This window comes from Nycticebus coucang, chromosome 12 (assembly GCF_027406575.1).
Source record: "Nycticebus coucang isolate mNycCou1 chromosome 12, mNycCou1.pri, whole genome shotgun sequence".
Lineage (NCBI taxonomy): Eukaryota > Metazoa > Chordata > Mammalia > Primates > Lorisidae > Nycticebus > Nycticebus coucang.
The window spans coordinates 82,528,095-82,554,132 of NC_069791.1; the positions used below are offsets into that span (position 1 = coordinate 82,528,095).

The window sequence follows — 26,038 nt, forward strand, 5'->3', positions numbered from 1 at the left end:
GGGGAGTGGGCGGGGAGGCAAATTCAGAAGGCACCTCCCCCCTCCGGCTGAGTTGCGGCTGCCACTGGGAGGGGTAGGGGGTTGCTAAACTCAGGGCTCGGGAAGGAGTGACGTCAGGGTGAGTGGGAGCCGAGGAAGAAGCGAGTAGGAGAGAGGGAACGAGACAGACAGAGAGAGAGAGGAGCTGCGAGTCGGGTCGAGTGAAATTTGAGGGCAAGAAGAAGAGAGGAAGGAGGAAGGCAAGAGAGAACCGCCACTGAGGAAGACAGGCTGCGGGTTCCTGGGGCCGCAGGTCCAGGCGGGGTAGGAACCGCTGTCCAGGGAGGCTAGGAGAAAGGAGGGAGGAGAAGAGAACGAAAAGGAGGGAGGTGGAGGAAGAGAAAAGAGAGAGGGGGGAGATTGAGGGTGGAAAGAGGAGGCAGAGGGAGAGAGAGGAAACTGCTGGAAGGAGAAAGAAGGGAGAGGCTTGAGGAGAGAGAGGAGAAAGGGATCAGAAAAAGAAGAGGTAGGAGAGTGGTGAGATAGAAGGAAAGAGGGAATGGAGGGCTAGAGGTACATGAAGAAGGGAAAAGAGAAATACAAAGTAAATCCAAGACCTCGCAAGGAGAGAAAGAACTGAGAGCGGGGATGTGGAAGGGAAACAGCCCAGGGGGGAACCAGGGAGCAGCCATGGAAGGAACTGGGGGAGAAATAGGGGGACAGGGGAACTGGGGTCTGGAAGATGCTCCAGGTCTCTTGGCCAAGGCCTCCTTGCCTCTGATGCTCCCGTGGCCACTGCCACTGGTTTCCTCAGCCATTACCTTGCTTCTTGGGGCCCTCACTTCCCTTTTCCTCTGGTACTGCTACCGCCTGGGCTCCCAAGACATGCAGGCCCTGGGGGCTGAGAGCCAGTCTGGAGGTGTCAGTGGTGGGCCTGGAGGATGCTCTGAGTCTGGCAGGCCAAGTCTAAGGGGCTCTGGAGAGCCAGGAGAAGGACCCAGGACAGAAGGCCTAGTGAGCCGTCGGCTTCGGGCCTATGCCAGGCGTTACTCCTGGGCTGGGATGGGTAGGGTGAGGCGGGCAGCACAAGGTGGTCCAAGCCCCAGCGGAGGGCCAGGGGTCCTGGGCATTCAGCGCCCAGGCCTGCTTTTCCTGCCAGACCTGCCTTCAGTCCCCTTTGTGCCACGGGATGCCCAGCGGCATGATGTGGAACTCCTGGAGAGCAGCTTTCCTGCCATTTTGCGGGACTTTGGGGCTGTGAGCTGGGACTTCTCAGGGACTACCCCTCTGCCTCGGGGCTGGTCCCCACCCTTGGCCCCTGGGTGCTACCAGCTCCTGCTGTACCAAGCAGGCCGGTGCCAACCCAGCAACTGCCGCCGGTGCCCAGGGGCCTATCGGGCACTGAGGGGGCTGCGGAGCTTTATGAGCGCCAACACCTTCGGGAATGCTGGCTTTTCTGTCCTTATGCCTGGGGCCAGGCTTGAGGGCCGCTGTGGGCCCACCAATGCGAGGGTCAGATGCCACCTTGGTAAGTAGATGCTCCCTACAATCTCCTAGCCATCACAATCCCCCTTCCAGATTCTCTTCTTCTCTGCCACCAGAGCTGTCTATGGCTCTGATCATGCCTCTCTTCTCAGAAATCTTCCATGGCTCTCTGTTGCTCAGAGCAGCACTTCCTGAGCTTCAGTTATCTGCAAACCATTTTCATTAGCTTTGTCATAGTCATTTACCATCTGTACCATTTTTCTTCATGTTGACTGTCCCCATATCTTTTATTATACTTAAAGGAAATCTTTATGGAACTGTAAGTCATCATAATACTTGCCCTAAATAGAAAGTACCCACAAAAATAGGCTTAAACTTAAAAAAAGAAAGCTTTAACTATTCTAGTTAAGTACTCTAGTTTTCCAAGGCTGAAGCCTCTATCTTCTTCATTTAAAAGGTAGCAATGTTGGTGGAGTGTCAAAGTTATAGTAGCACCAAACAAAAATCTTCTTTTAGATATGTTTTTAAGATTGAAAATAAAATAGAAAATGGAACAGAAACAATTTTCCGTGACCCTGTTTAACCCCAGATCATCTCCTGTGCTGCCAGTTGGATGTGTTCTTCACTGGGGCACATTGACCTCAGGATCAAGTCCAAATCCTTCCCCTTCTCTCCCTTCCCACTGTGCTCTAAATCATGAAGGCCTTCTGGCTGATCATGGCAGATGGCACACACATGCTGTATATTCAACTTAGAATGACTTTCTGCCTTATCACCTCCTACTAAACCCTCAGGACTCCAGTTTTCAAGGGCCACACCCTCTCTGGGATGCCTTCCTATTTCCCATCATTTGAGATGGCTGCTCAGTTACCTCACCACACTCAATCACGTGGTTGTTGGGCCAGGAAGCAGTCCTTAGTCTTATACCTCATGCAGAGACAGCACCTAGCACATAGGAGGTTCTTGAATTGTCAGGAGGCCCAGGAGATGCCACTTCCTCCAGGAAGCCTTCTCTTTTTTCAAAAACAATTGATTGCACTTCCCACAGCATCTCCCCAATTTCCAAGTACTTCTCTCATCCAGTGCTATGTTGTAATTATATGTGGTCACTTTCCAGAAAGGAGGGACCACCACAAACCTGGCCTTTAAGATCCTTAAAACTGCCAGTTGACTGACCTGGGCCCCTTGGATAGACAGAAGAATGTTGGACCCCTGATTTTTCTTTTCTTTTTTTTTTGTGGTTTTTGGCCGGGCTGGGTTTGAACCCACCACCTCTGGCATATGGGACTGGCGCCCTACTCCTTGAGCCACAGGCGCCACCCATGGACCCCCTGATTTCTTCCCACAGGCCTGAAGATCCCCCCTGGCTGTGAGCTCGTGGTTGGTGGTGAACCCCAGTGCTGGGCTGAGGGGCACTGTCTACTGGTGGACGACTCCTTTCTGTATACAGTGGCTCATAATGGTAATAGGGTACCCATTCTGGCTGAGGGGGATAAGGGACTAATGAGTGAAGGGGTAGTCAAGTGGGCTTCAGAATCAGGCCCTGCTAACTTCCTGTCCTAGCACCATTTTTCAGCTGCATGACCTTAACAAGTCACATAACTTCTCTAATCTTCTGTAGGATAGCCACCTTCTTTAACAAGTGACTGTGAAGATAAAAGAAGATAATGTAGGTGCACAGTAAAGTGGTTAATGGCACAGGACTCTAAGCCTGTGTCACCACTTGGGCTTCTATCCTACCTCTTGTAGTGGACAAATTACTTAACCTTGCCTCTGTCTAAACTGGGGCTAATCATAGTTAACAGATCAGTTTCTTTTGATAATTAAGAGTTAATACATACAGAGGGTTACCACAGGGCCTGGCACTTACTTGGTGAGTGCTCTGGCACAGCCCCTCTGCTCTTTTTATCCCCATGTGCCCTAGGCTCTCCTGAAGATGGGCCTCGAGTGGTCTTCATAGTGGATCTCTGGCACCCCAACGTGGCTGGGGCAGAACGCCAGGCCCTCGACTTTGTCTTCGCGCCAGACTCTTGATGTTAGGTGCTCTCTTCAGACCACCTGGGCTGGAGAGATGCTGCACTCAGGGACGGCTTAAGCAGCACCCAGGATCTCCTCTCCACTGCAGCAGGGTGGGCAGGAGTGATGGTGGGAACTGTACAGTGAACACTGAAATATAAATTTGGAATCCTCTCCTAACTCTTGACTCCTTCCTTCTCAGCTACCCGGCCGGTCACAGGGAAAGGTTTGGGGCAGGGACATATGTCTTCTCTCATACCAATAGCCAGACACCTGTCCTTCTTCTGGGGAGCCAGCACCAAACTCTCAACTCAACTTTATTTCAATAATTTAATAGAAAATTAAAATAATAAATAATATGAAACAGACTGAGAAGACCACTGAGCTGGTGCAGGCCCAGGCCAGCCTAGTACAAAGCAAAGGAAGTAGGGAGAATGTAGGGCTGGGGAGGGTGGCAAATTACCCTGTGCAATGCAGGGTGGCTCAGAGTACGCTGGATGGTACTAAGGACGGGCTTGACACTTTGGCAGGTTCCATGTACTGAAAAAGGAAAAAGGGAATTCTGAATCATTCTAAACCAGCTGGTGAGGGAAAGAGAGCAGGACAAGAATGGGGATGAGGGGATGCATGTTGACTTTCTGAAGGGGTTGGACTTAAGGAAGGGCTAGAATGTACCATGTTGTTAGCAAGAGGTGGGAATGAATGGAAAAGGGCCAACGTGAATTGCACCATGCAATGAAAGGACAGAAGACCCACGACTTGGCCAGCAGAGCCGGGGCAAAGGTCTGGGAAGGGGAAGAAAAGACAGACAGGAACTGGGTCCCAGGGCAGGAGGAAGGCAGGGGAAAGGTCAAAGGTCAGTCCTTGAACACAATCTGTTGGCCATGAGGACGCTCATCATGAGTGATGTGGCGCCGGACGTGGATCCTGCGGACACGGTGCTCTCGGTTCTCTTCATCCTCCCCTCGGCCCACCCCACCTCCTCCAGCTGCACCCCCTGTGGCCTCTAGGAGAGCTGGGTCTGGCCCGCGGGGAGTCTCGTAGATTAGGATGTTCAGGGTCTCCTCAAAGATCCGGGCCTCTGGGAATTCCACCTGCAAAAGGCCAGCAACTCCTAGCTCCCATCCTCTGCTCCAGTCACATGGGGCCAATCCAGCTCAGTGGCTCATGCACTGACACACCTGCTGGCCTTGGCAGTCAGGTTCTTTGGCCTGGTTCTTTGCCCCTTCTTTTTACTTAGCAAAGTCACACTTAAATGCCCAGCTAAGAAGTCAGAAAGGCAGAATTATTTGTTCACTCCTTCTCCACCCAGTCTCTTGGTATATTTTTTCATTTGAAAAATACCGAGTGACTGCACTATACCAGGGATTGTTTCAGGCACTGAGAAAATAGCAGTGACTAAATCAAAGTTCCTGCTCTCAGGAACTTAAATTCTAAGGGGAAGATTCTAACTAAATCAGATGATGATTTTTTTTTTTTTTTTTGTAGAGACAGAGTCTCACTGTACCGCCCTCGGGTAGAGTGCCATGGTATCACACGGCTCACAGCAACCTCTAACTCTTGGGCTTACGCGATTCTCTTGCCTCAGCCTCCCGAGCAGCTGGGACTACAGGTGCCCACCACAACGCCCGGCTATTTTTTTTTGTTGTTGCAGTTTGGCCGAGGCTGGGTTTGAACCCGCCACCCTCGGCATATGGGGCCGGCGCCCTACTCACTGAGCCACAGGCGCCGCCCCTCAGATGATGATGTTATGGGAAAAGATACAGCAGGAAAAGAGGAAATACAGCAGGAGCATCACAACTTAAAAAAGGGAGTTCAAGGAAAGCTTTCCTCCCTGACCAAAGTAAGGGAGGGAGAAAACCAGGTGGACAGCTAGAGAAAGCAATCTGGGAAAAAGCAACAGCAAATATAAGAACCCTGGGTCAAAGAAGCACCTAGTGTCTCAACTGAAGATCAAGGAGGAGGCCAGTGCAACTGAGGCAGAGTAATAAAGAGAGACTGGGGAAAGGGATGAAGTGGAAGAGGTGATTGGGGCAGTCCCTTCGTGCGGCCTTGGAAGAATCTAACAATATAGCCCTTAGCCTGCTTTATCCTAATTACTAGTTTATCTTCCTTTCTTCCCAATTACAGAGGAAGCTTCTTGGAAGCTAGGTCACTCATTCATTCGTTTATTCATTCATGATCCAACAAATGTTTTCTAGCTTCCACTGTGTAACAAGGGCTAGGCTAGTGCTAGGACTATAAGAAAAAGACATGGCATTGCCCTCAAGGAGCAAACACCCCACTGCCGAAGCAACCTCTCTTCCCAACCCACACATTACAGAAAACACTGTCTTCAACAAACAAAGGAGTACGATGAACTTCGTACGGGGTGGTTGTGTCAAAAGTTCATGAGTGAAGGTGTCCTAAAGTGATGCTTGGCTGGGTCTTTATTTTTTGAGACAGAGTATCACTTTGTCACCTTGTCACCCTCGGTAGAGTGTTGTGGCTTCACAGCTCACAGCAACCTCAAATTCTTGGGCTTAACTGATTCTCTTGCCTCAGCCTCCCAAGTAGCTGGGACTATAGGCGCCCGCCACGATGCCTGGCTGTTCTTTTAAGAGACGAGGTCTTGCTCCGGCTCAGGCTGGTCTCGAACTCATGAGCTCAGGGGATCCATCCACCTTGGCCTCCCAGAGTGCTAGGATTATAGGCAAATGCCACTGTGCCTGGCCTTGCTTGGGTGGGTCTTAAAGAGTAAGTACAGGTTCATTAGGCAGACAGGGACCAGGAAGAATTCCAGGAAGAAGCTTGGCGCCTGTAGCTCAAGAGGCTAAGGCACCAGCCACATACACTGGAGCTGGCAGGCTCAAATCCAGCCCAGGCCCGGCAAACAACAATGACAACTATAACAAAAAAAAAAATAGCCAGGGGTTGTGGCCGGTGCCTATAGTCCCAGTTACTTGGGAGGCTGAGGCAAGAGGATCACTTAAGCCCAAGAGGTTGAGGTTGCTGTAAGCAGTGCCGCCATGGCACTCTACCCAGGGTGACAGCTTGAGATTCTGTCTTTTTTTTTTGAGACAGAGCCTCAAGCTGTCACCCTGGGTAGAATGCATGGCATTACAGCTCACAGCAACCTCCAACTCCTGGGCTCAAGCGATCTCCTGCCTCTACCTCCCAAGTAGCTGGGATTACAGGTGCCTGCCACAATGCCTGGCTATTTTTTTGGTTGCAGCCGTGACTGTTGTTTGGCAGGCCTGGGCTGGACTTGAACCCGCCAGCTGTATGTGGCTGGCACCTTAGCCGCTTGAGCCACAGGCGCCGAGCCTTGAGATTCTGTCTTAAAAAAAAAAAAAGAATTCCAGGAAGGGGAAATCATATGTGCATAGGTAAGAGGTGTGAAACAGCACTGGATACTTAGACACTTGCAATACGTGTGGTGTAACTGAGCACATCCCTACAAAAAGCACAGAAGGGATCAGGTGAGGAAGGGCTCATACTTTCTTTACTCAGTATTTCATCTACCTTGAGTTAAGCCTGGTGCACTACTTAGCATACAATCAGTGCTTTGGAAATATTCACTAATGATTGCGGCATTAATGACTCAACCAACTCAGACTATGTGCTAAGAGACCATTTGGCCCTGAGGTTTTTTTGAGACTGAGTCACCCTCAGTAGAGTGCTGTGGCTTCATAGCTCACAGCAATCTCAAACTCTCGGGTTTAAGTGATTCTCTTGCCTCAGCCTCCCAAGTAGCTGGGACTCTATGCACCCGCCACAATGCCCAGCTATTTTTTTTTTTTTTTTTTTTGTAGAGACAGAGTCTCACTTTCTGGCCCTCGGTAGAGTGCCGTGGCCTCACACAGCTCACAGCAACCTCCAACTCCTGGGCTTACGCGATTCTCTCGCCTCAGCCTCCCGAGTAGCTGGGACCACAGGCGCCCGCCACAACGCCCGGCTATTTTTTGGTTGCAGTTTGGCCGGGGCTGGGTTTGAACCCACCACCCTCGGTATATGGGGCCGGTGCCCTACCAACTGAGCCACAGGCGCCGCCCAATGCCCAGCTATTTTTTGGTTGTAGTTGTCATTGCTGTTTAACAGCCCTGGGCTGAATTCAAACCTGCCAGCTCCAGTGTAAGTGGCTGGCGCCCTAGCCACTGAGCTACAGGTGCCAAGCCAGGCCCTGAGGTTTTGAGAATCAATTTTGGGGGGGCGGCACCTGTGGCTGAGTGAGTAGGGTGCTGACCCCATAGACTGAGGGTGGCAGGTTCAAACCCAGCCCTGGCCAAACTGCAACAAAAAAATAGCCGGGCGTTGTGGCGGGCGCCTGTACTCCCAGCTGCTTGGGAGGGTGAGGCAAGAGAATCGCCTAAGCCCAGGAGTTGGAGGTTGCTGTGAGCTGTGTGATGCCATGGCACTCTACCAAGGGCAATAAAGTGAGACTCTTTTTGTAGAGACAGAGTCTCACTTTACCGCCCTCGGTAGAGTGCCATGACATCACAGGACTCACAGCAACCTCCAGCTCTTGGGCTTCCACGATTCTCCTGACTCAGCCTCCCAAGCAGCTGGGACTACAGGTGCCTGCCACAATGCCCAGCTATTTTTTTGTTGCAGTTCGGCCGGGGCTGGGTTTGAATCCACCACCCTTGGTCTATGGAGCCAGCGCCCTACTCACTGAGCCACCCAAAGAATCCATTTTTGATAATGGACCTTTCTGAGTTTCTAATGACAACTATGGACTTTCTATACAGAAAAATACATACACACTCCAAAACCTGAATACTACTGCAGGGGACTTCGGAAAGCCTTGAAACCCATCCAACTAGCCTAGGTTAAGCACCCAGCTCTATCCCAACACCTTCATTTCACAGGTAGAAAAATGGAAACCCATTCACAGTGGATGGCTTGCCCAGGGTTACACAGCGAAGACGTAAGACATATGGTTCCTGACTCCCAGTGACAGATTCTTCCTCCTGCCTAACCTACTGAGCTGGCTTTGTCTAGGGTCCTCGTCCTACCCACCATCCTCTGGCCCTTCCCCACCAGGCCCTGACCCCTTCTGACCTTGGTCTGCTTCTTCTCCGTGGCATAGACAATGGAGGTGCAGCACACCTCGGCGATTTTGCGGCCCTGCCCGTAGAAAGACCAGCAGCAAATCTCATCCCCCAGGACATCCTTGAGAAAGAGCAGCCGCCCATGGAAGCGCAGGGCCAGTTTGTCAAACAGCTCGATGTTCTTCAGCAAGTTGTCATCTGAAGTGCTGAGGACCAGGAGCCAGGAGACCTCAGCATAGCTGGCTTCCCTCCCTCCATTCCCAAGGACAAGAGCCTGGATTCCCAGCACTAGCTAGGGGTTTAGTGCCCAATGGGAAGCTTCCTCTGCCGTGGGGGCCAGCCTAAGTAGGCCTCAGAAGGGAAGAAGGCACAGCTGTGGCTCCTGTGCTAGGCACCTGGTATCCTGGTTCCACCACTTTTAAGTGGGTGACGCTAGGCAAGTCACTTCCTCTTGGTGCCTCAACCTGCTCATATGTAAAATGGAGCTGACAGCAATTGTGACAATTCTGTCAGTCAATATAAAGAGAGCACTTACAACATTGCCCCTTAAAAATAAAGACTAGGAAAGGCTAGCCACTGTCACATAATCTTCACCAACCCCGCATTTACCAACAACAAAGCTGAAGCTCAAAAATGGAAATGACCTGCCCCACCTAGATAGGACTAAGCGGCAGAGCTAAAAAATGCACTATGTAGGCATTCTTATGGGCCCTCCCCTTGGGTAGGAGCAGGGCTGGAACCAATCCTAGGGCTCCAGCCAGTGCATACCCACCACCCAGCCCCTGGTGGTCACCTGGTGTAGGAGTACTTGTTGTTACTGCGGTTGTGCAGGAGCTTCACCACGGGCTGTGGGGGAGAGAGGATGAAGGAGGGAGTGAGGCTACAGGAAGAGGCCCTCAGTGAGCCTCCACCCCTTAGGGCTCAGGGGCCTCACCTTGGAGGTGCTGGCCAGGAGCTGCTGCTCCTCCCGGGGAGATGTCACAGTGGGGATGAGGCACAGCGGGGACAGGTTCTCCCTTTTTTGCTGGGGAAGAAGCGGAAGGTGGTTAACAGCACAACCAAAGGCCACTTGCTCCCCCACTTAAGAAGCCTTCAAATGCTACTTGTTTCCCCTGTAAGAAAAATCTAGATTCCCCCAGGGTCCACAGGGCTGCACAGGTACCAACCTCTCTGAGCTTATTTCTACCACTGCCCTTGCATGCCCAACTTCACCCACTGATGCTTCCCTCAGTACACCCAGAGGAAGCCCTCCCTGGCCCCTTGCTGTGCCCTCTGCCTGGGATGCTCTTTGATTGGCTGGCTGCAGGGCTGGCTCCAAGGTGCCATTCAGATGGCAACTCAGACAATGCCTCCTCAATGACAGCCCTCCTTCTGAATCCCTTGGCTGCAGCAGTTTCCCTTTTTCACATCATTTATTCATTTTCTTCCCAGTGCTTGGTTCCTGACATTTTCTAATTTATTCTATATTTGTTTATGGACTGTCTCTTCCCACCTTAAAGAGTATGTGCCTACTACACACTGATACTCAATGAATTATTTGCTGAATGAATGAATCTGGTTGGGTGGGATGAGGCTGGAAAAAGAATCAGAAGCAGACCTATGGGCTTCTTTTCTCTTTCAGAATCTTCATGCCAAAACCCCTCTCACCTCTCCCAACTTTGGGAACTAATGTGGGAACTAATTCTAGGAAAAATATTTTAAACTCCTAAGCCTCTTTAATATGGAAAAATAAAAGTCTACAATGACTCAGGTAAATTTTTAAAAAGAGCAAAGAGAGGCTGACCCTGCCAGATAATTAGGATATACCACAAATCCATACTGTAAGAGCGTGGTTCTAATGCAGTAACAAACAAAAAGAATGGAATACAAAAAAAGCTCAGAAACACAAATCCAATTGTGAGAAGAGCGTGGTTCTAATGCAGTAACAAACAAAAAGAATGGAATACAAAAAAAAAGCTCAGAAACAGCAGTGTATATATGAGAACAGGTATTTTTTAAAAGACACCACAAATGAGTGGGGGAAAGTGTGGAGTGTATATTAGTTATCTATTGTTGTGGAACAAACTGCCCAAAACACTGCAGCTTAAATTAATGATATTTATTTATTCAGTTTCTGTGGGTCAGGAATTCAGGAGTGGCTTAGCCAGGTAGTTGGACATCGCCTTTCTCCTAAGGCTGTAGTTAAGACATCAGCGGAACTGCAGGCATTTGAAGGCATGACAACCTCTGGAGGATCCGTTCCTGAAAAAGCTTATTTACATAGCTGGAAAGTCAAGTTCATGCTCGCTGTTGGCAGGAAACATCTAATTCCTGCCATTTGGACCTCTCCACAAGGTTGTTTGTGTATCCTCATAGTGGCTGACATCTCCACAATCCAAGAGAGAGCAAGATAGAGGCTTGTCTTTTATGACCTAGCTTTGTCAGCCCTATCTAGTGTGGAAGGAGACGACACAAGGGAATGAGTATCAGGGGACATGAATCATCAAGGCTGCCTTGAAGACTGGCTCCAGTCTCCCCTCCAGCTCCTACTGATTCACATCCCTCCCATATGCAAAACGCATCCCCCCTCTACATTCCCTAAAGTCTTATTCCATTACAACATCAGCTCAAAGTACAGACTCTTAATATCTAAATCAAGTCCAGGTGAGAAGGTGGTTCTTGGGTGTAGTTTCTTAAGTACATTTCTTATCTGAAGACCGGTGAACTAAAGAAACAAGTTACCTCTTCCAAGACACAATATGCAATGGCAGAAACACACACAAGTAACCACTAGGGGCACTCTTGTTCAAAAGGGGAAGAAACAGGAGGCTTACAGAAGTCACTGGTCCATAGAAATTCAATAATACAGTTGGACAAATATTGGGAACTCTCTGATGCCTGCTCCTGTTCAGGAAGGATTCTCCATGGACAGACAAGCAACCATTGCTCTTTCTCTGAGTCATCCTGCCTCTTCCATGAAGGATGTTCGCAGCTCCACAGTTTCCTGAGCCTGCTTCCTGCCTATAGAAGCTTGGTGTCCAAAGGCCTCTTCTGCTTTCGTACTGGCTCTGTCTCTTTCAGTCCAAGCTGGCAGTGTTTCTGTCGATTCTCTTTACAACTTATTGGATGTCTTGCAAGTCCTGGGGTTCAATTCATTAGAAAAAAGCCACACTCGTAAATCTCTGCAAGATAATACCCTAAAAGCTTTTCGAAAGTGCTATTATTTGATTGAATGGTCCTTTGAGGCATCCTCTTGCAAATTTTTGAGTTTTTTGTTTTGTTTTTAGTAAAAAGGGTGTCACTTATCACCCAACATAGACAGCAGTGGTGTCATGATAGCTCACTGCAGCCTTCAACTTCTGGGCTCAAGTGATCCTCCTGCCTCAGCCTCCTGAGTTTCTAGAACTACAGGCACACACTACCACACTCAGCTGATTTTTAATTTTTTTGTAACAGGGCCTCAATATGTTGACCAAGCTGGTCGTGAATTCTTAGCCTCAAGCAATCCTCCAGCCTGGGTTTCCCAAAGTGCTGGGATTATAGGTGTGAGATATTGTGCTTGGCCATTTCTTAGGTCTTAAGAAAGGACTTTATAATCACATCCTCAGCTTTACCTTTAAATCATGTTTTCCTAAGACTGCCCTTTATTTAATCTTTGCCTGAAAGCCATTTGTTAATTTAAACATCATTTGTTATCTGGAAAGGCTGAGAATATTCAAACCCAACAAGTTCTGTCTCTTTTTTGTTCAAGTGTTTTTTCTTTGGTGTAGCCTCTCTCCTTCTATTTTACTATAAGCAACAAGAAAGCAGGTGTCACCTTCAACAATCTGTCTACAAATTTCTTTATTTAGACCTCCCAGTTGACTAGTTATATTCTGTACTTTCTACATTACTGTAGGTGACAATATTGCTAAACTTTCTGCCAGGATACAGTTAGGATCCCATTTCTATCAGTTTACAATAGCACTTTTCAGTCCTCTCTTCAGCCTCCTCAAAGGTCATCAGTTCTTTTAACAGAGTCTTCAACAAACTTTAGGCTTTTTATTAATACTTTCTTCAAAGTCCTGCCAGTTTCTGCCCAATTCTCTATTTGTTTTTTTTTTCTCTAGAGACAGCGTCTCACTTTACCACCTTCACTAGAGTGCCATGATGTCACAGGACTCACAGCAACCTCTAGCTCTTGGGCTTCAGCGATTCTCCTGCCTCAGCCTCCCAAGCAGCTGGGACTACAGGTGCTCACCACAACACCCGGCTATTTTTTGGTTGCAGTTCAGCCGGGGCTGGGTTTGAACCCGCCACCCTCAGTATATGGGGCCGGCGCCCTACTCACTGACCCACAGGCGCCGCCCCAATTCTCTGTTTTAAAACTACTGAACTACTGCTACATTTAAGGTTTTTATCATGGCAGACCCCCATTCCAGAAACCAAAATCTGCTATCTATTCCTGGGAAACAAATTACTACAAATTCAGCGTTTATTGTTTAAGACAGAGTCTCACTTTGTCACCTTCAGTAGAGTGCTATGGCGTCACAGTTCACAGCTATTCTTAGAGATGGAGGTCTCACTCTGGCTCAGGCTGGTCTCTAACTTGTGAGTTCAAGTAATCCACCCTAGGAGTCCTCAGCCTCCTAGAAATTAAGCAGTTTAAAACAACAATGAACATTTACTATCTCACAGTTCCTGTAGATAGCTGGGAGTTTGTGCTGGCTATTGGCAGGAGGCTTCGATTCCTAGTGAACCCTTCATTAGGGTTGTTTGAGTGTCCTTGCATAACATCTGGCTTCCCAGAGTGAAGAGAGCAAAAGCTATATATAATGTCTTTTATGACCTAGCTGCAAAATTCACAACTACCATTTCTACAACATCCTACTGATAACACAGGTCAGCCCTATTCAGTGTAGGCAGAGATGAGACAGGAACCTGGATACAAACAGGAAGAATTGCTAGTGGCCATCAAATGTGCTGGCTACCAGATAAGATACCACTGAGAAAACCAGCTCAGTCTTAGGACTGTCCTTACGGAGGACAAAAAAAGGTCATCCTCTCACAATTCACATTTACTAAAGTAAAATCTATTTAGAGCAAAAGATCCATATATATTAATACAACTATAAAGCTAATAAGAAATTTAGAATAGAAATTTATTTTATTTCATTTATTTATTATTTTTTTTTTTTGTAGAGACAGAGTCTCACTTTATGGCCCTCGGTAGAGTGCCATGGCATCACACAGCTCACAGCAACCTCCAACTCCTGGGCTTACGCGATTCTCTTGCCTCAGCCTCCCGAGTAGCTGGGACTACAGGCGCCCGCCACAACGCCCGGCTATTTTGTGGTTGCAGTTTGGCCGGGGCTGGGTTTGAACCCGTCACCCTCGGTATATGGGGCCGGCGCCTTACCAACTGAGCCACAGGCACCGCCCGAATAGAAATTTATTTTAAAAGACCCCAAAAGGGGTGGTGCCTGTGTCTCAGTGGGTAGGGCGCAGGCCCCATATACAGAGGGTGGCGGGTTCAAACCCGGCCCCGGCTGAACTGCAACCAAAAAATAGCTGGGCGTTGTGGCGGGCGCCTGTAGTCCCAGCTACTCGGGAGGCTGAGGCGAGAGAATCGCTTAAGCCCAGAAGTTGGAGGTTGCTGTGAGCTGTGTGATGCCATGGCACTTTACCGAGGGCCATAAAGTGAGACTCTGTCTCTACAAAAAAAAAAAAGACCCCAAAAGGATGCAGTGCCTATAGCTCAGGAGGTAGGGTGCCAGCCACATACATCAAGGCTGGCAGGTTCGAGCCCAGCCTGGGCCTGCTAGATAACAATGACAACTGCAACCAAAAAATAGCTGGGTATTATGGGTATTGTGGCGGGCACCTGTAGTCCCAGCTACTCAGGAGGCTGAGGCAAGAGAATCACTTAAGCCCAAGAGTTTGAGGTTGCTGTGAGCTGTGACACTATGGCACTCTACTGAGGGCTACATAGTGAAACTGTCTCAAAAAAAAAAAAAGACCCCTAAAGGATACACCATTAGGGAAAAAAAAAAGTTGAGAAATCTGATTACATTAGAATCAAAAATTCCTTAATGGAAAGCTTGACTTTACAAATAATCCCACAAGATAATGCTGAAGAAATGTTAGAATTATAATTATCCTACAACCCTAAGGAAATTATTAATTCAAGCAAAGATTATCATTTGGTCTACTGTTGATAGGAAACTGCCATTCATACAGTACCCAAATAATACCATACAGATTACTTTATAGTTGGCAGCAAGGAAATGTAACTGCAATGGAGGGATCAAACCACCTGTGAATCCAGGGGCCATGTGAATCCAGGAGCCAATTCTAAGCATCATTCGTGATAGGTTGTATTAGCAGTATTATGAATATCTTATGTAATACAACATGAAATATATAACACTACCTAAAATGTATACTAATAAAAATGTTCATGATCGGGCGGTGCCTGTGGCTCAGTGAGTAGGGCGCCGGCCCCATATACCAAGGGTGGCGGGTTCAAACCCAGCCCCGGCCAAACTGCAACAACAACAAAAAAAAAAATAGCTGGGCGTTGTGGCGGGCGCCTGTAGTCCCAGCTGCTCGGGAGGCTGAGGCAAGAGAATCACGTAAGCCCAAGAGTTAGAGGTTGCTGTGAGCCGTGCGATGCCATGGCACTCTATCCGAGGGCGGTACAGTGAGACTCTGTCTCTACAAAAAAAAAATGTTCATGATCAAATCTTTAGAGCAAAAGTTCAGTTTACAGGAAATTTAGGGTAGGGTGGGATAACAAACCAAATGATACCATGAGTAAATTACAGACAAATTTAGAAAGCAGGTTTGTTGTACAGGACAACTGGCAATCTGGAGTTTCTTTAACAAGTCAGTATCATGAATTCCAGAGATCAGCCTGAGCAGAAGCAAGACCCCATTTCTATAAAAAAGAGAAAAATTACCTAGGTGTCATGGCCTAAGCCTGTCATCCCAGCTAATGGTGAGGCTGAGATTGGAGAATTTCTTCAGCCCAGGAGTTTGAAGAAAATGAAGAGGAAGAAAACCAAGGCACAGAAACAATTTCAAAAGTGTATCACCTAGGTAAACTCATACTCAGTTTTGAAGAAATAGAAAGGCAAAGGAGAGAAGAGCAAAAAAATGAAAGCAGAGGAAATGAAAGCCAGAAGGAAAACAGAGGAAGAAAAGAAAGCATTTGCTGAAGCAAGGAGAAGTATGGAAACTGGAAACTAATTTTTTTTTTTTTTTTTTGAGACAGAGCCTCAAGCTGTTGCCCTGGGTAGAGTGCTGTGGATCATAGCTCACAGCAACCTCAAACTCCTGGGCTCAAGCGAGTCTCCTGTCTCCGCCTCCCAAGTAGCTGGGACTTTAGGCGCCCACCACAACGCCTGGCTATTTTTTGGTTGCAGCCGTCATTGTTTGGCGGCAGGGGCTGGATTTGAATCCGCCAGCTCAGGTGCATGTGGCTGGCGCCTCAGCCACTTGAGCCACAGGCGCCAAGCCAAGGAAACTAATTTTGAAGAATTATTGAAACAAAAAATGGAAGAGGAAAACTGACAAACAGAAGAGGAATGGAAGCATAAGCTAGAAATGGAGAAACAGAGTTTGAACAACTAAGACAAGAAATGGGAGAGGAAGAGGAAGAAAGCGAAACCTTTGGATTGAGCAGAGAGTACGAAGAAATAATCAAAATAAAAAGGAGCAACTCTATTCAGGCTAAAATTCTGAAAAGAAAATGTAAAAAAAACTGGACGTTGTCTGAAAAAATACAGAAAAAGATAGAAGAATGAGCAAGGAAGAGAGCAACTGATCTTGAAATTAAAGAGAGAAGCAGAAAACTTTCATAAGGAAAATGATGTTGATATCAAGCCTGCCAAAAAAAAGTGAAGCCCCATTTACTCATAAAGTGAATATCAAAGCTAGATTTGAGCAAATGGCTAAGGCAAGAGAAGAAGAACAAAAGAGAAGAATTGAAGAACAGAAGTTACTACACATGTAATTTGAACAACGGGAAATTGATGCAGCACTGCAAAAGAAAAGAGAAGAGGAGAAGGAAGAAGGTAATGTTGTGAATGGCTCCACTCTGGAAGATGAAGAGCAAACCATATTAGGAGCTCCATGGTTCAAGAAACCTCTTAAAAACATATCTGTTGTAGACAGTGAGCCAGTTAGATTCACTGTTAAAGCAATAGGAGAACCCAAACCAGAAGTGACATGGTGGTTTGAAGGCAGTACGTTTCTCCCCTTTTGATGTATTGGCAGTCTTCTGCCAACTATCCTACAACTGCCTTTACTTACCAGAAACTTTCACAGAAGATGGAGGAGAGTATATGTGTAAAGCAGTCAACAATAAAGGTTCTACAGCCAGTACCTATATTCTTATGATCAAAAGCAAGAACTAATCACCTTTTTTTTTTTTTTTTTTGTAGAGACAGAGTCTCACTGTACCGCCCTCGGGTAGAGTGCCGTGGCGTCACACGGCTCACAGCAACCTCTAACTCTTGGGCTTACGCGATTCTCTTGCCTCAGCCTCCCGAGCAGCTGGGACTACAGGCGCGCGCCACAACGCCCGGCTATTTTTTTGTTGTTGTTGCAGTTTGGCCAGGGTTGGGTTTGAACCCGCCACCTTCAGCATATGGGGCCAGCGCCCTACTCACTGAGCCACAGGCGCTGCCCAAGAACTAATCACCTTTTAACTTTCATACTATTAAAATTTTTTCCTTAAAAACAAACAATTAAAAAAAAAAAACAATAAAAATTACCTTTCTTCTTCACTTTTCTAGCTGATAACTACTAGTTTTCTTCTTCTCCCCCTGCAACTTTCTCTTTTTCTCTAACTTCCTTCCTATATCCATCTTTTCTGTGGCAGGGCCAAAAAAGGAAACCAGAAGTGCCACTAGTTGACTTCTTATTCCTTTTCCTAAGTCTTCCAAATACAAGCTCATCTAAAGAATACCTTCTTTCTCAAATGAGCACCAGATTCATCATCACGTTATGCAGCAGCAATAAAAAAAAAAAAAAGTCAGGAACTCCATAAGGAATATACAATTCATGTAGAAGGCAAAGGGAAAAACAATAAAGTGGTATAAGAATAAAAAAAAAAAGAGAGAGAAAAAGTCAGCAATATTGAAAATAGTCGGGTGGCGCCTGTGGCTCAGTTAGTAGGGCGCTGGCCCCATATACCGAGGGTGGCGGGTTCAAACCCAGCCCCTGCTGAACTGCAACCAAAAAATAGCCAGGCATTGTGGCAGATGCCTGTAGTCCCAGCTGCTCGGGAGGCTGAGGCAGGAGAATCGCTGAAGCCCAAGAGCTGGAGGTTGCTATGAGTCCTGTGACATCATGGTACTCTACTGAAGGCAGTAAAGTGAGACGCTGTCTCTACAAAAAAAAAAAAAAAAAAGAAAAGAAAAAAGTCAAGGGCAGCGCCTGTGGCTCAGTGAGTAGGGCGCCGGCCCCACATACTGAGGGTGGCCGGTTCAAACCCAGCCCTGGCCAAACTGCAACAAAAAAATAGCCAGGCATTGTGGCGGGGATCTGTAGTCCCAGCTACTCGGAAGGCTGAGGCAAGAGAATTGCCTAAGCCCAAAAGCTGGAGGTTGCTGTGAGCTGTGACGCCACCGCACTCTACCAAGGGCGACAAAGTGAGACTCTGTCTCTAAAAAAAAAAAGTTTAAAAAATGCATTTAACAAGGGAGAGGGCAGTGGGAAATTGACCCTACCATTCTATCAGAACCTGTTATAAGTGCCAAGTACTTCTCATAAGAATTTATAGCAACTATGTTTTTAAAAACCCAATGTATTATTTTGCATGAGAGAATGCCATTTATGAGCTTTTACACCTATACTTAGTCTGAAATAACTGAGATGATGAATTTGGAATCTATCGATAAGTGGGCTTTTCCTTAGTAATGTATCATTTTGGCTACTGTAGTTTCAGAGTGTTTCTGAAGCAAGTATCTTTTTGGGGTTTGGGTGGAGGATGTCATGGAGAAAAACAAAGATTAAAATAGGACTTTTAATAATTGCCAGAGAAAATATGATAGAAACCACTGCCTATACAGTGTTCTGAGTGCTGAGAATATTAAACATGTATTTTTCTCAAATGTGCATAATATTTAATCAAATTTATAAAGCAAATTTATGTTGTGATCTTGCCTGAACAAATTACACTTTAACAAGAAAACTTTGTATTAATAGTTCATGCAGGAGAAAACATTTAAAATAACTGAAGGTTTCAAGATCTAAGCATATTAGACTTAGGAAAATAATGGGACAACCTTCAATAATGGGATCTCTAACGTATTACTGATTGAAAGTCTAGTCTTTAAATCAGTTTGTAAATAATTAGCTACCATATTCTGTTATCGAGTTGTTTTATGTTTTAATTTTCTGGAAGACAATTTTATTTTGCAACATAAACCCATAGTAAAGTACCTCCATATTTGAAAAAAGTCAGTATCACCAGGAAAAAAGGGACCATTTTGGATTGAAAGAGACTTACAGAACATAGCAACCAGATGGAATACAAGGATCTAGACTGGATCCTGGTCTAGATGAACCAGCTATAAAAGACATTTCTGGAACAAATGGAGAAACTGGTGTATGCCCTAGACATTAAATAAAATTTTATTGACATAGAAAAATGGCAATTATTAACAACAACAATAAAAGATTATAAAACAGTTCCTACATGATGGGATTTTGGCAAACATACATACAACATCACACACAGGAAAAGACTTGAAGGATATTTGGTGCTTTTATTTTTTTGGTCATCAATGTTTCCTGAATTTCTACAATTCATACTACCATTAATTTTGCTTTAAAAATAAGTGGTTATTTATAAGTTAAAAAAATCAAAGATCTCTGGGCGGCGCCTGTGGCTCAGTGAGTAGGGCGCCGGCCCTATATGCCGAGGGTGGCGGGTTCGGACCCAGCCCCAGCCAAACTGCAACAGAAAAATAGCCTGCGTTGTGGCTGAGGCAAGAGAATCGCGTAAGCCCAAGAGTTAGAGGTTGCTGTGAGCCGTGTGACGCCACAGCACTCTACCTGAGGGCGGTACAGTGAGACTCTGTCTCTACAAAAAAAAAAAAAAAAAAAAATCAAAGATCTCTATTTAATACCCAATGCCACAGATAGGTGACATTCCAAGAGAAAATACTGTCAATATTCAGTGTAGAAAATCTTATCTAGGACAGACTTTTTTAACTGGGGTTCCCCATCTGAATCTCAAAACCAACAAATAATTTTGAGTATTTTCTGAACTCTCCCAAGTATGGTAGGTAAAAAGTACCATTCCAGATGCTTAGGACAAAAGTTAATTTATTACGTAAATCATCTTAGACTAACCATATATAACACATGTCCTAATGCAATAGGGCTTAATTCTTCCTAGAAACTAAATGAAAATATGCAAGGTTCTTCTGCAAAGCAACAAGAAAAAGAAAGGAAACAGTAACAAATTTGGTAAAGAACATGAATAAGCAATTCATACAAGGGGAAACCAAAAAAATATATGAAAAGATGCTCAACCTCGTTAGTAATCAGACATGCAAATTCAAATGAGATGATTCTACGCTCATCAGATGGGCAAAATCAAAAAGTTAGATGATGCTATGTGTTGTTGACAACATGCAGAAATGGGATCTCTTACACATTGCTGAACATGAGTATAAAGTACTATAACCATTCAAGAGAGCAATGCGAAAATATTTACTAAAATTCAGCATACATGTTTTCTGTGATTTAACATTTCTTACTCTCAGCTATAATCACAAGGAACTCTAGCATAGAACCAAAGGGAACATGTGCAAGGATGCTCATGGTAGCATTTTTTGGGGCCAGAAAAGGGGGCAATCTAGGTCTTCAGCCTCAGAAGACTGTATAAATAAAATATGGTGAATGAATACCATGCCTTGCAGCTGTTAGAAGCAAAAAATTAGATGTACATGCAAAAGCATGAATAGATCTTGAAAAAGTGGTGAAGAAAATGATCCACAGCTCAATGCCATTTGTGGAAATTTAAATGAATAATATATGAATAATGATTTAGCTTTTCAAGGGCACAAACGCACGCCAAGCATATGTATCAAAACATCAGAATTGGATGGGATCCCCTGGGGAAGAGAAGAGAGCAGGGTATTGGGAATGAATGGGTAAAAAAATTAAAGGAAAAGACTTGCATAGACCAATTATGATAAGTGCCATACACTGAAGAGTATGCAGGGTGGGGATGGAATGAATGATCTCAGGTAAATCCGGAAAGGAAAGAGCAGGAACACAGAAAAGTTCTGCACTGGGGAGTCAGATAACCTGGATTAAATCTGAGCTCTGCTGCTTACTGGCTCTCTGACCTTGGATGTATCATCTAAGCTCCCTTGTGTTTCTTTTTATGTCAAACAAAGGTGCAAGATACATACACTAGCAAAGACCAGAATCACTGCTGACACACAAATGGTGTGTAATAACATTAGCTAATTTAAAATTATAGAGCAGGAATGCACTTCCGAGATCTAGTTCAATAAAGGTTTTCCAAACTGCAAGCAGTAACCTACTAATGGGTTACAAAGTAAGTTTAATGGGTGCCAAACAACAATAAAAAGGAAAAAAACCCAGAATATATCAGAGTACATTTCGCTAAAAGTATCATTTTATGAAACTCTCTCTCTTTTTTTTTTTTTTTTTTTTGAGATAGAGTCTCACTTTGTTGCCCTTGGTAGAGTGCCGTGGCAACACGGCCACAGCAACCTCCAACTCTTGGGCTTAGGTGATTCTCTTGCCTCAGCCTCTCAAGAAGCTGTGACTACAGGCACCCACCACAACGCCTGGCTATTTTTTTTTGGTTGTAGTTGTCATTATTGTTTGGTAGGCCCGGGCTGGATTCTAACCGCCAGCTCCAATGTGTGTGGCTGGCACCCTAGCTGCTGAGCTACAGGCACTGAGCTTTTATGATACTCTTAATTTTATACGTATATATTTATATATATGAGTATAAAATGCATTTTTAGTCCTAGCTACTTAAGAGACTGAAGTAGGAGGATCATTTGAGCCCAGGAGTTTGAGGTTACAGTGAGTTATGGCCATACAATTAAGCTTGGCTGACAGAGTGAGGCTTTGTCTCTTAAAAAAAATTAAAAAAAAAAAAAAAAGGGTGGCGCCTGTCGTTCAGTGAGTAGGGCGCCGGCCCCATATGTCAAGGGTGGCGGGTTCAAACCCAGCCCCGGCCAAACTGCAACAAAAAAATAGCCGGGCGTTGTGGCGGGCGCCTGTAGTCCCAGCTGCTCGAGAGGCTGAGGCAAGACAATCGCGTAAGCCCAAGAGTTAGAGGTTGCTGTGAGCCATGTTATGCCACGGCACTCTACCCGAGGGTGGTACAGTGAGACTCTGTCTCTACAAAAAAAAAAAAAAAAAGTATTTTCCCCCTGTGGGCTATGATCAAAAAGTTTGAAAAACATGGATACTGTCCAAAGGAACTCTATACCTTTGGATTCTAAGAAGCAGTAAGTATTCTCTGAGATAACAGAAAATTGTTCAGAGTTGCCACTTTTTAATTCATAAAGTGTATTAAAAAAAGAACCTCTTATAATCTCTTATTACTATTATATCAAAAAAGAAAGGACAATTTTAACATTGTAAAAACAAAACAACAAAAGGCTTTATGTCCAACTCACTACATTGTATTTATTTTTCTCAGTACCCTGTTTTTCAGAACATGAGGGCAGAATACCAGAGGTAGGAATGGACTTACTCAAGGTCATTCGGAACCCCTATGTGCTGGCTGTACTTTCCAAGCTCTGTTGCTCAGAACCTAAGGGGTCCACAGAAGTAGAGACCAGTAGTTGGGGCCCTGGACCCTCAACCCTGTTTTACTGAAAGCAGCTCTGCTTCTATTAGATTTCATTTAAGGAAACAATTTCATTGCTTAAAAAAAAAAAAATTAGAAAGCCCGTGGGGGTAAAGGCATGAGGGAGCACTGCCTCCTAAGACAAGACCAGATCACAGAGCTTATTATTTTTTCAATTTAAATTTAGATGTTTTTCCCTAGTGGTATGAGGAATTATTTAGTATTTCTGAACAAGAGAGAGAATAGAATGGGGTTGTGCTTAAAAACAACTGCTCAGGTGGTAGTGCAAACAGATGGACTGGTTGGGTCAGAACAGCAAGAAGCTGAGAGGAGTTATTCAACCACAGCAATGATCCTGGCATGAAGTGGTGCAAGGGCCCTGCTGAGTCAGCATGAATGAACAGGACAGTACCCCCAAATTTTCTGTGGTAATGGTGGTCAGAGCCAGACTCTCCAAACTGTACCCCATATTTCCTTTTTTCTGTCCTAATATTTGCTTGGCAATTCTCCCAGGAACACAGACACAGGAACTCAGGAGGTGGGGAGGACCCTCACCTGTAACGCCAGCTGGCAGTCCTCAATCAGGCCCTGTACCAGGTAGTAACGTGCTTCACCTAGTAGCTCCCCCAGTTCTCTGGTACTCTCAGGCAGTGGCACAGACCCATCCCGCAGGTAGTTGAGGATTGTACCAAAGTGACGGCCGCTCCGGTCGATCAGCACCCAACCTGGTGGGGTGGGAAGAGACAGGAGGAAGAATGGGTCTACTGGGGGCCCTGAAGTGACTAAATTTTTGTGTAAAAAGGATTCCAAAGCCACGAAAAGTCTGAATACTGATCTGCCTCAAACCTTTGCCATCGCCAAGAAAATCTCAGAAACATCAGTGAGTTTGGAGATGTGGCTGGATCTGCTTTTACAGAAAATTTCCACAGAAAATTTCCTCCCAAATGCATTCTACAGTCAAAAAGACTCTCACCATGAGAAAGTTCCTTTTTTGAGATGGACTCTAACTGTTGCCTTGGGTTGAGTGCCATGGTTATCAGCCTAGCTCACAGCAACTTCAAACTCCTAGGTTCAAGCTATCCTTCTGCCTCAGCCTCCCGAGTACTTGGGTGCTACAAGCAATCCACCTGCCTCAGCTTCCCAGAGTGCTAGGATTACAAGCGTGAGCTGCCACTCCCAGCCCATGACAATGTTCTTATGGAATTACCTTATCAATAAACCTCTAACCCTTGGGCTGCGCCTGTGGCTCAGTGAGTAGGGCGCCGGCCCCATATGCCGAGGGTGGTGGGTTCAAACCCAGCACCCGCCAAACTGCAACAACAAAAAAATAGCTGGGGTTGTGGCAGGCGCCTGTAGTCCCAGCTGCTTGGGAGGCTGAGGCAAGAGAATCACATAAGCCCAAGAGCTGGAGGTTGCTGTGAGCTGTGTGATACCATGGCACTCTACTGAGGGCAGTAAAGTGAGACTCTGTCTCTACAAAAAATAAATAAATAAACCTCTAACCCCTGGTATTAATTCTGACCATATTATTTAATTATCTACTCCCACCCTCCAGTTCACTGACATTTTACCCTTTTTATACACATACATACATATCTATCTATCTATCTATATATATATATTTTTTTTTTTTTTTTGAGACAGAGTCCTGTACCAGAACTAGAGGGCAGTGGTGTCATCATAGCTCACTGCAACCTCAAAACTCCTGGGCTCAAGTGATCTCTTGCCTCAGCCTCTCAAGTAGCGGGGACTACAGGTGCACACCATCACGCTCAGCTATTTTTTCTCTTTTTGTAGACAAGGTCTTCCTCTTCCTCAGGCTGGTCTTGAACTCCTAAACTCAAGCAATTTTCTCACCTTGGCCTCCTAGAGTGCTAGGATTACAGATGTGAGCCACCATGCCAGGTCTTGTCTTAACCTTTATATTCTTCTTACTACTTACTACTATCTACAAATGCATATTATTTTGTCTAGTTTACTTGCTTATTGGTCTTCCCTACTCTGACCTTCCCCTAGAAAAGGAAATGTTATAAAGTTAATTTTGTCAGATCTATTTACCTAACTAACCGTGTATATCTGTTTATTCAATAAGATTCTTTTACAAACACTAATTGAATAAATGAGTTCAGCTTTGATATGTGAAATCTGAGCTCTATCTCCCAAATTTTTATTTTCCTGCTATGGTAATCCTTGTTAACATCCTCTAACCACTGCCCCTCCCCCACCCCGCCAAAAAAAACCCCTAAACCTTAAGGTCTCCACTGAGCATGTGGGGCCCAAACTTGAATGCAGCACTCCAAGGAGGTAAGGTTCACCTGCCAAGGAGAACTGTCCACCCTCCACTCTGTTGTCCCTGGCAAACCCAAAGCAGCCTTCTCCTTTTACAACCTGCATTTACAAATGGATTCCTAGAGTGCACAGGAACCTGTCTTAGGGGAACAAAGAGACAGACAAGACCTCCCAGCTTTTTAGGCTGGTTGTCAGCAGATCTGAGAGGTGAATACAAGGCTTGGCACTTGGAAGAAACTGATGAAGGTTGCCAGGAGGGTGCTGCTAGCAGCAGGGCTAGTTCCCAAGTCTTTTGAGCTGAAAGGTGAAGGGTAGGAAAATTGGTAAAGACGAGTATGAAGCGACATATTGAATCACTTACCACTGCGCCTGGCAGAGTTAGGGTGCTGTTGATGTTGGCTATCGATGAGGGTAAAGGTAGGCAGGGGGGTGGAGATTACGAATGAGAAAGGAGAGATAAGATATGCGGATGAAGAGGAGGTGAGAATGAGTTGACCCGCCAGTAGTCAGACAAGCGGAGGGGCAAGAAGTATGGGCGATGAAAGTCGGGGCAAAGAGATTTGAAGATCTAGGGGATGAGAGCTCAAGTGAAGCGGCGCACGTACCTCCGGCGTCGGTAAGCACCTCCACACGGCCGCTGAACATGGCCTTGAGCATGGTGTCCTGTCCGGTGAGGGTGCGCAGCGTGGTATAGTGCAGCGAACCGCCCACGTTCAGCTTCACATACTTGCTGTTCGGGGTCAGCGGCTTGAGTCCATAGGCGGTGGAGCCAGACTCGAGACAAGAGGGGTTAGGGACTTCCAGGGACGGGGCCACGGCTACTGCCGGGCCGGAGGCCTCGGCCGACATACCAGGTGGTGGCGACAGGAGGCTATCCCAGGCTCTCTGCACCCTCTGACACTCTCCCAAAGACTCCTGGACCCCTGTCTTAGGGCTAGACCGCTCCCCGTACACGCCCACTCGCCGCCGCTACTCTGAAGAACTGGCCCTCCACCCCATCGCGCTCGCCCTGCCCGGAAGCCGGCGCCGGGCAGCTGCGCAGGCGCATCTAGGCTCCGCCCCCGCCGTAGGCGCGAGACCGCGAGCGCGGTGCATAATCTGTGGTTTTGCGGCTTGGTGGAGGGCTTGCATGCGGTTTGGCGTCGCCGGTAGAGCGAGATGCGGTCTTCTTATGCATCTGGAGACTAGATGGAGGACGCGCCTGGCCCTTTGCCTGTTGTGGAAAGCGAAGTCCCCTTCCGGTGATTGGGTCTCTGCTGCTAGAGCGCTTCGTAGAGTGAAGGGAAAACTGAGCCCAGAGACGGGCAGGGTATCGGTCAGGATTTTTCGCTTCCCAGCCCGATGCACTTGAGAGATTGTGACAAGAACTGGAACAAAAAACTAAGGGAACCTCTTAAAGGAGGCCTATCTGGGGTGG

The 26,038-nt window shown here is 46.3% G+C and overlaps 2 protein-coding genes across 2 annotated transcripts; one reads left to right on the forward strand and one right to left on the reverse strand.

Annotated features, from left to right (window-relative positions):
- The first annotated feature begins 49 nt into the window (after positions 1 to 49).
- Positions 50 to 3,660, forward strand: ASPHD1 (aspartate beta-hydroxylase domain containing 1). The gene is given in 4 exon segments (XM_053555109.1): positions 50 to 614; positions 617 to 1,507; positions 2,813 to 2,926; positions 3,389 to 3,660. Coding segments are annotated over 4 exon segments (1,173 nt in total). The 5' UTR covers positions 50 to 556; the 3' UTR covers positions 3,499 to 3,660.
- Positions 3,661 to 3,784: 124 nt separating this feature from the next.
- Positions 3,785 to 25,666, reverse strand: KCTD13 (potassium channel tetramerization domain containing 13). The gene is made up of 6 exons (XM_053555127.1): positions 25,227 to 25,666; positions 22,888 to 23,057; positions 9,448 to 9,537; positions 9,307 to 9,359; positions 8,524 to 8,719; positions 3,785 to 4,574 (listed from the first exon to the last, which is right to left on the reverse strand). The coding sequence occupies exons 1-6, from the start codon at positions 25,468 to 25,470 to the stop codon at positions 4,338 to 4,340; spliced, it is 990 nt and encodes a 329-aa protein (XP_053411102.1). The 5' UTR covers positions 25,471 to 25,666; the 3' UTR covers positions 3,785 to 4,337.
- Positions 25,667 to 26,038: the final 372 nt, after the last annotated feature.

Bases quoted from the DNA above. Each gene is read 5' to 3' on its own strand.
- KCTD13 (XM_053555127.1), bottom strand. From the start codon at position 25,470: ATGTCGGCCGAGGCCTCCGGCCCGGCAGTAGCCGTGGCCCCGTCCCTG. The intron at 9,360-9,447 runs GTGAGGCCCCTG...TCTCCCCCACAG, and splicing joins TCCTGGCCAGCACCTCCAAG to CCCGTGGTGAAGCTCCTGCA. The intron at 4,575-8,523 runs GTCAGAAGGGGT...GGCCTTTTGCAG, and splicing joins CGGAGAAGAAGCAGACCAAG to GTGGAATTCCCAGAGGCCCG.